The sequence below is a fragment of the Podarcis cretensis genome, assembly GCF_951804945.1.
Source record: "Podarcis cretensis genome assembly, chromosome: 18".
Lineage (NCBI taxonomy): Eukaryota > Metazoa > Chordata > Lepidosauria > Squamata > Lacertidae > Podarcis > Podarcis cretensis.
The window spans coordinates 12,589,801-12,606,561 of record NC_137188.1 but is presented as its reverse complement, the minus strand read 5'-3'; the positions used below and the strand labels follow the sequence as shown (position 1 = coordinate 12,606,561).

The 16,761-nt window shown below is 49.9% G+C and overlaps 1 protein-coding gene across 2 annotated transcripts in view; it reads right to left on the bottom strand.

Annotated features, from left to right (window-relative positions):
• Positions 1-16,761, bottom strand: part of REXO1 (RNA exonuclease 1 homolog) — a 36,619-nt gene that overhangs the window by 4,607 nt on the left and 15,251 nt on the right. For both annotated transcript variants that reach the window (XM_079960457.1, XM_079960458.1), the window contains exons 4-14: positions 16,321-16,552; positions 13,134-13,291; positions 11,415-11,552; positions 9,954-10,077; positions 9,312-9,431; positions 8,362-8,499; positions 7,783-7,896; positions 6,148-6,221; positions 4,697-4,807; positions 3,237-3,352; positions 989-1,127 (exon numbers count right to left, since the gene is read on the bottom strand). In XM_079960457.1, coding sequence (XP_079816583.1) covers positions 989-1,127; positions 3,237-3,352; positions 4,697-4,807; positions 6,148-6,221; positions 7,783-7,896; positions 8,362-8,499; positions 9,312-9,431; positions 9,954-10,077; positions 11,415-11,552; positions 13,134-13,291; positions 16,321-16,552 — 1,464 coding nt within the window. The remainder of the gene's footprint in view (positions 1-988; positions 1,128-3,236; positions 3,353-4,696; positions 4,808-6,147; positions 6,222-7,782; positions 7,897-8,361; positions 8,500-9,311; positions 9,432-9,953; positions 10,078-11,414; positions 11,553-13,133; positions 13,292-16,320; positions 16,553-16,761) is intronic.

Below are 16,761 nucleotides of genomic sequence, written 5' to 3'. Positions count from 1 at the left end.
AATCGAGAGAAGACTTGGCCGGCGTCATGGGTTTTCCCCCCACTGTGATTTTTTAATAGCCAGTGCTTTTTTCTGGGGGACGGACGGACGCAGGGGTACACATACCCCTAAACCTTTTCTAAATCTTAGTTTGGCCTCATAGGTAAAGGGACCCCTGACCATTAGGTCCAGTCGTGGCTGACTCGTGGTTGACTCTGGGGTTGCGGTGCTCATCTCGCTTTATTGGCCGAGGGAGCCGGCGTCCAGCTTCCGGGTCATGTGGCTAGCAGGACTAAGCCGCTTCTGGCGAACCAGAGCAGCGCACGGAAACGCCATTTACCTTCCCGCCGGAGCGGTACCTATTTATCTACTTGCACTTTGACGTGCTTTCGAACTGCTAGGTTGGCAGGAGCTGGGACCGAGCAACGGGAGCTCACCCCGTCATTGCGGGGATCCGAACCGCCGACCTTCTGATCGGCAACCCCTAGGCGCTGTGTGGTTTAACCCACAGCGCCACCCGCGTCCCCTCCCCCCAAATAGGGGGCGTCTTATAGACAGAAAAATACGGTGATTCTTATTATTCAAAAAACGAGCTCCTATTCACATGGAGGAAGCCTAAAAGGCCATTCACCGTTAATAACTCATTCTCAAATTGGCCCCCTCTCTAAAAAATCAGATTGCCCCCCCCCCCTGTGGTGCGTGTGTGTTGGGAATCAGGGAGACAGAAGGTATGCTTTGAAGAGTTGAGGCTCTGGGAATAAACCAGGTTGGTGGATACGGCAACGGGTTTGGGGTTTGTCCGTAGGACTGGGGGACGGGACGCGGCGATGGGTTTGGGGAATACCCGCCTGATTGAGCGTTGCTCAGTTGCTTCAGTCTGGATGGGGTACAGGGCACAGACTCCTCTGTTAAGCCGCTCAAAGGGGGGAAATGCGGCTGATACATCGCTGCCTGGCTTTCCCCAGAGCAAGCAGAAGGCAGAACTGCCCCGCCAGAACTGTCACGTTACCTTCAGCGCAAACAGGTCGCTTTCCAGGCTGTGCCCGATCAGGATCGTGTCCGAGCTGAACATGCTCAGGAGGACGGCTTGGACGTCCCGCAAGGTGATGGAGGCGTTCTCCAGGTCCGCCTCCGTCACGCCAGAAAACCTGCGGAGACAAAGATCAACGTCGTCAAGGAAATGGGAATACACGCCCTTGCAAAGGCAGTCGTACAAAATTGCTGCTTGATCAAGGCGTTGATGCGTTTGAATTCTGGTGCTGGAGGAGACTCTTGAGAGTCCCCTGGACTGCAAGAAGATCCAACCTCTCCATTCTGAAGGAAATCAGCCCTGAGTGCTCACTGGAAGGACAGATCTTGAAGCTGAGGCTCCAAGACTTTGGCCACCTCAGGAGAAGAGAAGACTCCCTGGAAAAGACCCTGATGTTGGGAAAGATGGAGGGCACAAGGAGAAGGGGACGACGGAGGATGAGATGGTGGGACAGTGTCTCAGGCTGAGAAAAAGGCAGGAAATAAACAATTACGTAAAAGAAAGAAAGGAAGGAAGGAAGGAAGGAAGGAAGGAAGGAAGGAAGGAAGGAAGGATTTGCCCCGTTTCATTTTGGAGCCGAGGAAACAAACAGTTTGGAACTTAAGGGAAAAACTAAAATTGGGAGGATGGGAAGTCAACTTACGGTCTTTTGTGAAAAATCAATAAACAAGATTTTTTAAAAAGAAAAACTAAGCTGATTTGGCTGGCCTGCCAAAGAGGCTGCTGAGCGTGGGAGGTGGAGACGTTGGAGTCTCTGAAGGACCTGCTGCCGTCAGAGCAGACAGAACTAGGGTTTAGACAGGCCAGCAATCTGAAGGTTAAGAAGCTGGGTACGGTTTGCACCTAATGCTTAATAATAATAAGAATAGACAAAACAATGTGGGGGCCAAAATGCATCCCTGTCTCACCCCCCCCCCAGTCATCTCGATGCTGTTCGATAGCTGCCCCTGTCGACCGCATCAGACCTGCAGTTTGGTTCTATTGTACAGGGCTTTTATGTGAAAGAGGAGCCGTTTGTCCTGCAAAATCAGATTTAGTTTGGACCATAGCTGGGATCTGGGGATGAAGACAAACGCTGATTTCAGATCCATGAAGGCCACAAAGAGTTTACCCTGTAGAGGCCTGGTATACTTCTCGGCTAGGAAGGACAGCATTAGACAGTGGTCTGTTGCTGAATGGTTCTCACGAAAGGCTGCCTGGGCTTCAGATAGTATATTATGTTCATTTAGAAAAGTTGTCAGTTTGCTACTGAGGAAACGGGCATACAGCTTCCCAATTGTTGAGAGCAGGCTAATTGGCCTATAACTGGTGGGTACATTTGGGTGGCCTCTCTTAAAGATTGGGACTACTATAGCATGTTTCCAGCTATATGGTACAGTGGTGCCCCGCAAGACGAATGCCTCGCAAGACGAAAAACGCGCAAGACGAATGAGTTTTCCGTTTTTTGAGTCGTTCCGCAAGACGAATTTCCCTATGGGCTTGCTTCGCAAGACGAAACGTCTTGCGAGTTCTTGCGAGTTTGTTTCCTTTTTCTTAAAGCCGCTAAGCCGTTAATAGCCGCTAAGCCGCTGATAGCCGTGCTTCGCAAGACGAAAAAACCGCAAGACGAAGAGACTCGTGGAACGGATTAATTTCGTCTTGCGAGGCACCGCTGTACCTTACCCAAGTTATTTACTACCGTAAAAAGTGCTGCCAGAAGCGGAGCCCACCCGTGCTGGTTTGATGTAATCAACTCCGCTGAGATAAAGCTAGAACATTAGCAGTGGCAAAGTTTTTATCGGTGGTTGCAAGAACAAATAATCCCTATATTCTGAACAAAATGCTTGTTGAACCTGGAGGTAGGCTGTATGAATTGTGTATTGATTTGTAACGATTTGTTGGGTCTCTGGACCGTAATAAAGACTGAAGATGATGATGATTATAATAATAATAAATTTTATTTATACCCTGCCCTCCCCAGCCAAGACCGGGCTCAGGGTGGCTAACACCAGGTATAAAAACAATTGATTGAAACGCAACTTAAAAACAAGATTAAAAATACAACATTAAAATGCAGCCTCCTTTCAGCGGAAACTCAAATCAAAAACTTTTTGGGGATGAAAATGTCAAATCTTCACCAAGGCCAACTATCCAGACTGGTCTTACGTGGGCCGGGGAAAATGCCAGGCAAGTCCCCAAATAGGAGTTCCAGCACAGAAGGAGAAAGGGAAAAGGAAAGCATTCTCACCGAGTGTTGTAGTCCACAACTTTGTGGTCAGGCTTGACGAAAGTGTCATAGACGACTTTCAGCTCCGAGTTGATCACCGTGACCCGAGTCAACTCCAGGCCTTGCTTGGTGTAACACTGCGGGAGCCGAAGAATAAGAGAGAGATATTGGAGGGGGGGGGTATCTCAGGAAGTCTCCCTTTCCGCAGGCAGCCCTGATCCCCGATTTGCCAAACCCTCGCCTGATTCAACAACCCAGAGATTAAACCGAATTGGGGTCCAGAGAACCAGGGGGGAAAGAGATTTCTGACAACTTTCAAGGCTGCTTCTTCCGGCCGACTGTTTCCCAGCGGTTAAGGAAGAGAGCTACGATTTTAGTTATCTTTTTTCAGAACAGACACAATAGATATAGATAGATAGATAGATGATAGATAGATGAATGATAGACAGACAGATAGATGATATAGATAGATAGATAGATGATAGATTATCTGACGTACAGACAGATGATAGATAGATGATGAGAGAGAGAGATGAGATGATAGATAGATATAGATAGATGATAGATAGATAGATAGATGATAGATAGATAGATAGATAGATAGATAGATAGATATAGATGAATGATTGATAGATAGACAGGTAGACAGACAGACAGATAGATACACATACAGACAGATGATAGAGATAGATAGATAGATAGATGATGTAGATAGATAGATAGATGATAGATAGATAGATAGATAGATAGATAGATAGACGTACAGACAGATGATAGATATGAGAGAGAGAGAGATGAGATGATAGATATATATAGATAGATATAGATAGATATAGATAGATAGATAGATAGATAGATAGATAGATAGACATACAGATGATAGATAGATAGATGATAGACAGATAAATAGACAGATGATAGATAGATGATAAAGATAGATATAGATAGACAGCCATACAGACAGATAATCGATAGATAGATAGATAGATAGATAGATAGATAGATAGATAGATAGATACGATGATAGACAGATAGATAGATAGATAGATAGATAGACAGATAAGATAGACAGATAAATAGATAGATAGATTGAGTCGTGCCTTGGTTATCAAACAGAATACAGAATGCGTTCGATTCCCAGAACCGTCCTACAGCCAATTCGAAGCCGCGCCGGACGTTTGGCTTCCAAAAATCGTTCAAAAACCGGAACACTCACTTCCGGGTTTCGACCACTCAGGAGCCGAAACGTTCAAGTTCAAAGGTGCTCGAGTTCCGAGGCTCCACTGTATGACCCGGCAGTTAAGGAACAAAGCTACAGTTTTAGTTAACTTTTTTTCAAAACAGGCAGACAGAGAGAGAGAGACAGAGAGACGTTCGAAGCTGAAAGAAGCAGCCTCTTTCGAGCTGCCTAAGCCTATGATTTTAATGGCTATCGTTTTTCGAAACCGCCCCAGTTCGCCCCAATCGAACGCTCCACCAACCATTTCGCAGTCTAAGGCGTAGATGCCTGGGTTTCCGTCCGCGCTGGGCACCTTCTCAAAGGTCTTCACGAAACCCTCCAAGCTCTCCTTCCTGCCGTCGTGAACGTGTTGCTGAAAGAGGGAGGAGCGGGGAGGAAATTAGAGAGGCAAAGAGAGAAGGAAGACGGCTTATTTCACCTCGCCTGGCTTTAGGAGGACATGGGCTTTGAAAGCGGATCGGGACAAATTTGTGGAGAAGCCTCCAGGCTTAAAGGCAGTCTATCATCATCATCATAATCATCTTATTAGAATTTATATACCACCCTATACCCAGGGGTCTCAGGGCGAGTCACAGAATAAAATCAAGATATATAAACACAAAATACCTAATAAAAATAAAAACAACAACCCAATAAAGTAAAGGTAAAGGGACCCCTGACCATTAGGTTCAGTCGCAGCCAACTCTGGGGTTGCGGCACTCATCTCGCTTTACTGGCCGAGGGAGCCGGCGTACAGCTTCCGGGTCATGTGGCCAGCAGGACTAAGCCGCTTCTGGCAAACCAGAGCAGTGCACAGAAATGCAGTTTACCTTCCCGCCGGAGCGGTACCTATTTATCTACTTGCACTTTGACGTGTTTTCGAACTGCTAGGTGGGCAGGAGCAGGGACCGAGCAACGGGAGCTCACCCCGTCATTGCGGGGATTCGAACCGCCAACCTTCTGATCGGCAAGCCCTAGGCTCTGTGGTTTAACCCACAGTACCACCTGCATCCCTAACAACCCAATAACGCCCCCCCCCAAAAAAACCCCCACATTTTAAAAGGGCATAGGATGCAAAACAGATCAACCAAAGGCCTGGTTAAAAAGGAACGTTTGTGCCTGGCGCCTAAAGGTGTATAATGAAGGCACCAGGCGAACGTCCCTGTGGAGAGAATTTCCCACAAATGGGGAGCCACTGCAGAGTAGGCCCCGTTCTTGTGTTGCTACCCTCTGGACTTCTCGAGGAGGAGGCACACGAAGGAGGGCCTCGGAAGATGATCTCAGGGTCCAGGTAGGTTCATATGGGAAGAGGCAGTCCTTGAGGTATTGCGGTCCCGAGCCGTTTAAGGCTTTGTAGGTCAAAACCAACACTTTGAATTGAGCCCGGAAACTAATCGGAAGCCAGTGCAGTCGGACCAGGATCGGAGTAAGATGCTCAAACCGTCTTGCTCCGGTGAGTAACATGGTCTAGCTGACGTTCACAGGGACCGGCAGGGCTCCCCAAGGTTTCAAGCAAGAGGGCATTCCCAGTCCTAGCTGGGGATTGGGACCAGGGCAGGAGTGGGCCTAGGACCTTCTGCCTGCAAGGCAGGAGCTCTACCAGTGAACTACGACCTGCGCCTAGATCTAACGACCATGCTTCTGCCACCTGGGGCTCCGTGACGGAGGACGGGCGAGATAAAAGGAAACCAAGGAAATTTAAAAGAAACTTACTTTTGCGACTTGGCACCCGGGGGAGCCCACCGCTCCCGAACAGCAGTTGTAATGGGTTTCCCAGCCACCAGGAACTGAAAGGGAGGGAAAAGGTTGAGCTAGGAGGACACTGTGGCTTAGGAATCAGCCGCAGGGCATTTCCCAGAAGGTACCAGCTGAATGATACGCAGAGGCTGTCCTTACTTGCAATATTTCCATCCTGCCTTTCTCTCAAGCACTCAAGGTTTTAAATTAATAGTAACGATGGTGATTGTTTACAACCAAAGGGATGAGATAAATAAGGGGAAGGAGCCGGGGAGGGAAGAGGAAACAGCAACGCTCAAAGCGTGGCTCTTGGCCGAAGCTGCATAACGACTAGGTCAGGGAATTGAATTGGTCCGGTACATTGTGGTGCTGGAGGAGACTCCTGAGAGTCCCATGGACTGCAAGAAGATCAAACCGATCCATTCTGAAGGAAATCAGCCCTGAGTGCTCACTGGAAGGACAGATCCTGAAGCCGAGGCTCCAAGACTTTGGCCACCTCAGGAGAAGAGAAGACTCCCTGGAAAAGACCCTGATGTTGGGGGAGATGGAGGGCCCAAGGAGAAGGGGACGACAGAGGATGAGATGGTTGGATGGTGTTCTTGAAGCGACCAGCATGAGTTTGACCAAACTGCGGGAGGCAGTGGAAGACAGGAGGGCCTGGCGTGCTCTGGTCCAGGGTTTCACAAAGAGGCGGACACGACTAAACGACAACAAATATTTGTTCTATCCCCTCAGTGTCTCAAAACACTCAAAATCCATGTATTCCTTCCCCACGCCAAACCGTTTTCAGCCTTGTACAACAGTCCTACCAGGTAGGTCACCCTCAGAGAATGCGACTTGGCAAGTTTTAGGATCTGCGGAGGGATCCAAACACAGGATCCAGGACCTCTGCCCGCCTGCCTGTTGAACAAGGCAGAAAAGGTTCGCTGAATTCTTTTCGGTGCCTGCGAAAAACATTTGCGTTCAGGCGAGTCTGTCCAGACACGCAGAATGTCAATGTCTCCTTTAACCTGTTGCCGATTTCATTTCATTTCACTGAATGTTCAAAACAGCCTCTCTTTTTCTACCAATAACTTGGTTATTCTATTCCAGGCATAGGCAAACTCCAGATATTTTGAGACTACAACTCCCATCATCCCTGACCACTGGTCCTGTTAGCTAGGGATGATGGGAGTTGCAGTCCCAAAACATCTGGAGGGCCGAGTTTGCCTATGCCAGTTCTATTCTCTTTGGAAACCCCTTTGAGGGTTTTTTTTGGGGGGTGGAAAGGCTTTTACAACCAAGCGGTGTAGAAATTCTACAAAATATGCAAACAGAAGGTTGCGGACTCTCCTTCCTTGGAGGTTTATAAGTGGAGGTTGGATCCGTTGTGGATGCTTTGAGATTCCGGCATTGCGGGGGTTGGGCTGGATGACCCTCAGGGTCCCCACTCCCAAGCCACGAGAAGCAGCAGCTCTGCGCAATTCTCACAGGTTGCTGCGAAGACGGAACGGCGCAGGGAGGCCGAGCGCGGACAGAAGATGCAAACCGCCGCAAACACCCACTCTTTTGAGCTCCTGAGGAGGAAGGATAAGATGTGGGAGGAACGGAACGCAAATGCCAATGCTCTACCTCTCTGCTTGCGCAACTTCCCCCAGTGGTGGACGCATTCCTCCTTGCGGACGCAGTTCCCAGACGGCGTCACCATGTACTCGGTGCCGCAGCGGCAGCAAACTCTGCAGGAGCCTTGAAATTTGGGGAAGGGAGGGAAGGGGAGGGGGAAAGGAAGAAAGAGAGGGATTCAATGAATTACCGTGTTTTTCGCTCCATAAGACACACCTGAACATAACAGGCACCTAGATTTTAGAGGAGGAAAGGGGGAAAGCCCTGTTTTCTGGGGGAAATCAGCTCAAAGTTGTGCAGCTTTTTTTTGCAAAGGGGAAAAGCCCCATTTTTTTTGGACAATCAGCTCAAAGTTGTGCAGCTTCTTTTGCAAAGGGAAAAAAATCCTGTTTTTATGGGGTTCAAATCCTGACTCAGTGGGTGAACCTGCCTCTCAGCCCAACCTACCTCCCAGGGTTATCACTGGCGATAAAGCAGGGAGGAGGAAAACGACACAGGAGGGGTTACAAATGCAACGGTTCGATACTATATGAGGGTCGCCAAGCCAGAAGCGCTTTCGGGTCTTGCCCCTCTCCCCACGGAGCTTACCGTCGGTCGATTTCTTCTCCTCCGCGTTGAAGACGACGGCGCGGCCCGACGTCTCGGGGCACGGCAGGGGGTACCCGTGCTCCTTCAGGTCCTCCTCCGTCAACACGTACTCCTTCAGCCGGCGGTAGAGGGAGGCCCCTGAGGGTGGCAAAGAGATCGGCTCACTCAATAAAACCGGCTGAGCCGAGACGTTATCCGCTGCTCTCCTGGTTTCAGAGGGATCGTAAAGGTTTTGCGGTGTTCTGCTCGGCCCCTGCTCCTGCCCACCTAGCAGTTCGAAAGCACCTCAGAGTGCAAGTAGATAAATAGGTACTGCTCCGGCGGGAAGGTAAACGGCGTTTCCGTGCTCTGCTCTGGTTTGCCAGAAGCGGCTTAGTCCTGCTGGCCACATGACCCGGAAGCTGTACGCCGGCTCCCTCGGCCAGTAAAGCGAGATGAGCGCTGCAACCCCAGAGTTGGCCACGACTGGACCTAATGGTCAGGGGGTACCTTTACCTTTAGGGACACGAGTGCCACTGTGGGTTAACCTACAGAGCCTAGGACTTGCCGATCAGAAGGTCGGCGGTTCGAATCCCCGCAACGGGGTGAGCTCCCATTGCTCGATCCCTGCTCCTGCCAACCTAGCAGTTCGAAAGCACGTCAAAGTGCAAGTAGATAAATAGGTAACGCTCAGGCGGGAAGGTAAACGACATTTCCATGCGCTGCTCTGGTTCACCAGAAGCAGCTTAGTCCTTCTGGCCACATGACCCGGAAGCTGCACGCCGGCTCCCTTGGCCAATAAAGTGAGATGAGCGTCGCAACCCCAGAGTTGGCCACAACTGGACCTAATGTTCAGGGGCCTTTTTACCTCGCTCTGGATTTAGGGATTAAACGGCCCCGAGGACCTCATAAGGCAGAAAGGAAGGGGGCGCACAGACACACACAGAGAGAAGACACAAAGAGGAGCCTACCTTTCAGGTCCTCCGCCCGCAACTGAGCGGCCGCAGAGCGGTTCAAGGTGAAGCTGGTCTTAGCTGCCAGTTTGCCTCCCAGCATGGCCTCGTGAGACACCAGTTTCCGGTTGCCAATCCCTGGGAAGGGTGAAGGAGCAGGGTACGATTTGGGCACGTTAGTGAGCGTTTCTGAAAGCAGGCTCCAGCCAGGGACGCTCGAGTTCGCAAATTTCTGCGCAACCACCCGTGGATCAGATGCAGTTAGCAGGCCGTAGCTCAGAACAGGCCAACTGAAATGAATGAGCACGGCTAAATTGGGTCTGTTGTTACTCAATGGCCTGGACACTGAGGTCCAGCTCCGAGGGTCTTCTGGCGGTTCCCTCCCTGCGCGGTTGCAGGGAACCAGGCAGAGGGCCTTCTTGGTGGTGGCGCCCTCCCATCAGATGTCAAGGAAATAAACAGCTATCTGACTTTTAGAAGACATCTGAAGGCAGCCCTGTTTAGGGAAGCTTTTAATATTTTTATTATTGTATTTTAGTATTTTGTTGGAAGTCACCCAGAGTGGCTGGGGAAACCCAGCCAGATGGGTGGGGTATGTATGTATAAATAAATACAATAATAATAATCTTACAAAATAAGCAAGCGAGAAAAGATACGCACTGCGAGCATCGTGCGCGGGGCTGGGAAGGGCGCTGCGCAGCTTCTTCAAGGTGTTCACCGCCACGTTCAGGTAAATGTTGCGGCTGGTGCTGCGCTCGTAGACCACCTTCTCCTCCGCCAGGGCCTGCGGACGGCACATCGTTGGCCGGAGAAACAAATGAATAAATACCGCCCTCTGCAAAACGGGCTTCGTTTCTGCAGGTGGCTCACTCAAACACGCACACAGACTCTCTGTTCTCTCTCTCCTCTGGCCAGGGAATATTTCCAGCCAGGCAAAAAGCACTCAAGGGAAGGTGCAAAGCAAAGGGCATGGCCCCAGGGAGCCTCGAGGGCCGGAAAGCTCATCTGTTTGCTGGTGAGGATTTTTATGTTCTGGCTTTGCTCCCTGTTGTTATTTCCTGTTATTATTTCCTAGTTATTAAAATATGCGGGTCAAGGGGTCTGGAAACTAAGCCTGGTGAGGAACGGTTGAAGGAGCTGGGTATGTTTCGCTAGGACTCGAACCCGTGGCTTCAAGATATACGAGGAAGGAGATCCAGGCTAAGTTATCAGGGAAAACTCTCTGGCAGTAAGAGCTGTTCGACCGTGAGACGGAGGTGGTGGTCTCTCCTTCCTTGGAGGTCTTTAAGCAGAGGCTGGACGGCCCTCCGTCATGGATGCTTTAGCTGAGATTCTTGCATTGCAAGAGGGTTGGAATGGATGATCTCTGGGGGTCCCTTTCCAACTCTACCATTCTGTGATTCTACTCCCAAGTCTCTTTGAGATGCTTTGGTGTAAAAAGTGGCAAATAAAAACAGAAAGATGGTCGATTTTGCTCACTCACTCCGTTCCCAGTTCTTCCTGCCACCAATCCTAGGTTCACGCCCAGCCACTCCACGGTCTTAACAGATAATTGGGACTATAATTCCTGGGAGCCTGAGCCAACACAGCCAAGGCGGAGGACGGCGGGAGCTGTGATGCGGAAGAAAGTCACCCAAGAGGTGCAGCGGTTGGGCAGGGTGTGTTGGGCTTCCCGTAAATGAGCGGCAAGCTATTAAGCATCCAGAATTCTTTTCGTACCCCACCCCAAATAACCCCCCTGCTCCTCAGTCCAGTATATCTGAAGGAGCATCTCCACCCCCATCGTTCTACCCGGACACTGAGGTCCAGCGCTGAGGGCCTTCTGGTGGTTCCCTCACTGCGAGAAGTGAGGTTGCAGGGAACCAAACGGAGGGCCTTCTCGGTGGTGGCGCCCGCCCTGTGGAACGCCCTCCCACCAGATGTCAAGGAGATAAACAACTACCAGACTTTTACAAGACATCTGAAGACAGCCCTGTTTAGGGAAACTTTTAACGTTTGATGCATTACTGCATTTTAATATTTTGTTGGAAGCCGCCCAGAGTGGCTGGGGAAGCCCAGCCAGATGGGCGGGGTAAAAATAATAAATTATTATTATTATTATTATTCCTCAAAGGTACGAACCTTGTCGAACGCTTCCTGCTGCGAGGTGCACGACTTCAGGCACTCGTCGATGAAGAGGTTGAGGTATCTCTGCCGGATGTTGGTGGGAACCTTTGCCCCGGATTCGGTGGGGATCACTGGCCTTTTCAAAGTAGCACTCTGGGGGAGGGACGGGGGGGGGGAGAGGAGAAATTTGCCTGAGGAATTCGGCCGACGCATCGCCCGCCCCTTTCCCCAACAGGCTACTGGGATCTGTGGGGCTACGGCATGTGCGACTGGCCCGTGAGACTGGGAGACCTGGGTTCAGATTCTCACACTCGGTCATGTTGGGTGACCTTGGGGGGCTAAGCAGTCATCTTGGGTCCAGCCTACCTCGCAAGGCTGTTGTGAAGATGAAAGAGGGGCGGGGAGGAGATCCGTGGCCTATGAATGTACTGAACAAATACATGTGGAATGAAGGGGAGCTGAAGGCTCCCCGGACACTGAGGTCCAGGACCTTCTGGCGGTTCCTTCCCTGCGAGAAGCCAAGTTACAGGGAACCAGGTAGAGGGCCTTCTCAGTGGTGGCACCCGCCCTGTGGAACGCCCTCCCGTCAGATGTCAAAGAGAAAAATAACTACCAAACATTTAGAAGATATCTGAAGGCAGCCCTCTTTAGGGAAGCTTTTAATGTTGAATAGGTTATTAAACAAATAGAGTGGCTGGGGAAACCCAGCCAGATGGGCGGGGTATGTATGTATGTATGTATGTATGTATAAATAAATAAATTATTATTATTATTATTATTATTATTATTATTATTATTATTATTATCATTATTATTATTAAGGCACACAGGCACGGTTGAGATACTGGACTTTGCCGCACAAGGGCTAAAGTGATTTCCAACCGGGTTTCAAAAAACAGCTGCCTTCTAGGCTCCAGCCTGGCCAACGGTGAGGTGAGAATGGGGACTGTGGTTTGGAAACCTCAGAAAGCCCTGCCAGACAGTCCCTCTCCTGACCTAAGGAGCGTCTCCATCCCCATCGTTCAGCTCGGACACCAGGGTCCAGCTCCGAGGGCCTTCTGACGGTCCCCTCCCTGCAAGAAGTGAGGTTACAGGGAACCAGGCAGAGGGCCTTCTCAGTGGTGGCGCCCGCCCTGTGGAACGCCCTCCCTTCAGATGTCAAGGAGATAAACAACTACCTGACTTTTAGGAGCTAGGCAGAGGTCGCACAGCCTGGGAGTCATTTTGGACTCCCAGCTGTCCATGGAGGTGCAGGTCAGTTCTGTGTCCAGGGCAGCTGTCTCCCAGCTCCATCTGAGACCCTCCCTGCCTGCAGACTGTCTGGCCAGAGTGGTGCATGCTCTGGTTATCTCCCGCTTGGACTACTGCCATGCGCTCTACGTGGGGCCACCTTTGAAGGTGACCCGAAAACTGCAATTAATCCAGAATGCAGCAGCTGAACTGGTGACTGGGAGTGGCCGCTGGAACCATATAACACTGGTCCTAAAGGATCTCCACTGGCTTGCAGTACGTTTCCAAGCATAATTCAAAGTCCTGGTGCTCATCTAGAAAGCCCTATTATCACCTCACTACTTCCAACGATGCCTATCTACAATTCTATGCAGCCCAGCGCATTTCACAACCCATCTCTGACAGAAGCCCGGGCAAGACACAGAAAACAGTCCGCCCTCCACATTCTGCGTGCTCCCTTGTGAAGCAATTCTGGGGTGGGCAGGCAGTGGAGAGAATCTGTACCTGCAGTGTGGGAGCGTGGGCTATCCTTTTGGGGACGTTCGTGTTGGTCGTCTTGGACGCCATCCCAGCAAGCGTGCGGGCTTTCAGGGATAGGGCTTCGGCCCCATTGGAAGACGCTGTGCTCCCAGGCAGAGCGGTTTTCTTGAGGCCTCCTAGGGCTGGGGGACAAGCAAGCAGAAAACACGATAAACCTAACAGGGCAACATCTAGAGCTAAACCCATACAGTGGTACCTTGGTTCTCAAACTTAATCCGTTCCGCAAAAACCAAGGTGTTCCAAAACCAAACTCGCTTTCCAGTTGAAAGTAATGCAAAATGGATTAATCCATTCCAGACTTTTAAAAATAACCCCTAAAACAGCAATTTAACACGAATTTTACTATCTAACCAGGCCACTAATCCATAAAATGAAAGCAATAAACAGTAGACCGCAGTCACACAATCAATCAATCAATCAATCCATCGGTAGCTGTGGGTCGGTCCACCGTCCTTCAGACCATGTGGTGGGCCGGACTATATTTTTGAGGTGGAAAATGAACGAATTCCTATGCCCCACAAATAACCCAGAGATGCATTCTAAATCAAAGGGCACATTCTACTCATGTAAAAACATGCTGATTCCTGGATCGACCACGGGCCGGATTGAGAAGTCGATTGGGCCTTAGTTTGCCCACCCCTGGGTTAAAACATGGGCAGGATTTTAACCACACTTGTAAAGTATGGATAATTTGGAAGGATAAAAATTTGGGCAAGTGTTGATATGAAGTTGTAAATATTATCATTAGGACCCAGGGAAGTCAGGAGATTCAGAGCAATCTCGATAGTTGGATCTTGAATTTTTTGTTGTTTTATGATTATACTTTTTAAAATCAAATAATAATAAAAAATGAGAGAGGAACACAAAACTTTTCTCTATGCATCCCCCCCCCCCCCTGCAATTTTAGAAACTTCCATAATGTCTCCTTCGGGGACTAGAAGCGCGCTGCCATGCCGAGAGAGATAACTACGCAGCGATTTATGATACCCAGGGCGAAGATCCTGGTGACATACTCTCTCCCTGTGCAGACAGGGAGATTAAATGGGATTTGCCTCCTATGCTCTGAAGGAGCCGTTCGTCACACCGGAGGCAGAAGCTGTTTTCGGATACGGAGGACTATCTCGTAGTGAGAGTGACTGCCATCGTGGGCAGACACTGCATAATAACCCTCAAGGTTCGCCCCCTTAGGGCATCAGGTCAGCAAAACCTACCTACTTTTAACTCTTTTTTGAGACTGGAACTAATTACAACTGAAACGATATCCCTGCAGATTACCGTATTTTTCACCTATAAAACGCACCAGACCACAAGATGCACCTAGTTTTTGGAGGAGGAAAACAAGAAAAAAAATATTCTGAATCTCAGAAGCCAGAACAGCAAGAGGGATCGCAGCGCGGTGAAAGCAGCAATCCCTCTTGCTGTTCTGGCTTCTGGGATAGCTGCGCAGCCTGCATTCGCTCCATAAGACGCACACACATTTCCCCTTACTTTTTAGGAGGGGAAAAGTGAGTCTTATAGAGCAAAAAATACAGTAATTCTCACCCGCAACGCAAATTGGCTGCTGGCGTAAAGAAGAGGCGTTAATTTTAACAGGCAAGGAAAAACAAAGCAAAAAAAAAGCTTATCCTGTTTCTCTGTAATTAACAAAAGTTCACACCACGGATGAGGTCGCTCCTGCTTCTTAAAAAATAATAATAATAATCGTTTTATATTACTCTTACCTCTCTGTCCTATCCGTGTGGCGTCAGCTGTAAAAGTGAAACTGGAAACAGCATGGGAATGGAATGCAATGTTTATTTAAACTGGCGCAAGATAAGGGGGAAGACGGACAGAACCCAACGTGGCAAAGGGACTGCGGAAAACCCCACTGATTGTTGGCATCAGTGGGACGATTATTGGGTGAGCAATTGGGAGAGATCAGGGCTGAGGTGGGCAGAGTGGAGCTAGAGTGGATCCCTGCAGATCCCATCAGGGCACTCCGCATTTTCTTAAGGAAACGGAACAGTTGCAATCACTTTGAATCTTAAGATGGGAGTGTCCTCCCAAAACATGTGTTAGGTAAAAGGTAACGGGACCCCTGACCATTAGGTCCAGTCGTGGCTGACTCTGGGGTTGCGGCGCTCATCTCGCTTTACAGGCCGAGGGAGCCGGCGTACAGCTTCCGGGTCATGTGGCCAGCATGACTAAGCTGCTTCTGGCGAACCAGAGAAGCTCACGGAAACGCCGTCTACCTTCCCGCCGGAGTGGTACCTATTTATCTACTTGCACTCTGACGTGCTTTCAAACTGCTAGGTGGGCAGGAGCAGGGACCGAGCAACGGGAGCTCACCCCGTCCATCGCGGGGATTCGAACCACCAACCTTCTGATCAGCAAGCCCTAGGCTCTGTGGTTTAACCCACAAGCAAAGTTACAACAAAAATTACAAACATTGAAGCCAAAATAAAACAGTACAAACAAGCAAAACAAAACATGAGGGGGGGAAACAAAACAAAAAAGAAAAACGCACATCTACAAATAAAACTGTATCATCATTCTGATTGTTAAGTACGTATACACATATTGACTTCCTTCCTTTGTTCTAAGACATCAAAATTTTTACTCTTTCTAAATTGTTGTGTCTAATGTAGATTTGTTGGCAGGAGCAGGGACCGAGCAACGGGAGCTCACCCCGTCGCAGGGATTTGAACCGCCAACCTTCTGATGGGCAAGTCCCTAGGCTCTGTGGTTTAACCCACAGCAAAGGTAAACAGCGTTTCTGTGCGCTGCTCTGGTTCTTAGTCCTGCAGGCCACATGACCCGGAAGCTGTACGCCGGCTCCCTCGGCCAATAAAGCGAGATGAGCGCTGCAACCCCAGAGTCGGCCACGACTGGACCTGATGGTCAGGGGTCCCTTTACCTTAATGTAGATTACCTCTATCTTTATACTTTTTCCACCATTCTTCTCTTTCTTTAACCCTGAAGGGCACTCCGCATTTTCTTAAGGAAATACAGAACAGTCGCCATCACTGCGAATCTTAACATGGGGGTGTCCTCCCAAAAGACGTGTGACCATTACACAAACAAAAAACAAAACGCCATGCTCTACCAGATGTTGAAATAGGCCTGTCACTCAGAAAGGAAGATCCCCACCCCTTGTAGCAGAGAAGCTTACCGCACTTGGACACTGCAGGAAGAGCTGGGTTGGGCACATGAGCAATCCGCTTCTTCTCCCCTTTGTGCATCGCCACGGAGGGTCTCGGGGGTGCCGGAGACGGCCGCGTGGGGGGCAGCTGCCGGGCCAGCTGGGCCGCCTGCTTCTGGGCCAGCTGGATCCGCTGGTAGCACACCTCTTGAGCCGTCGGGGGCCGGTACGGGCGGAAGACGGGCTTGGTCGGGGTCTCAGCCTGCGCGGAGAAGAAGGGGGTTGGTTGGCAGCGACAAGACGTGGTGGGAACCCGAGGCCAGAGTTTGAGCCAATTATAAAGGAAGAAGCAGGAAGGTCAGCCCCACCCACTTAATGATCCACAGTGATCCATGCGACGGTCACCTCCAGGGCTTGACTACTGTAATTCACTCTACGCGGGGCTGCCCTTGAAGCTGTCCCAGAAACTCC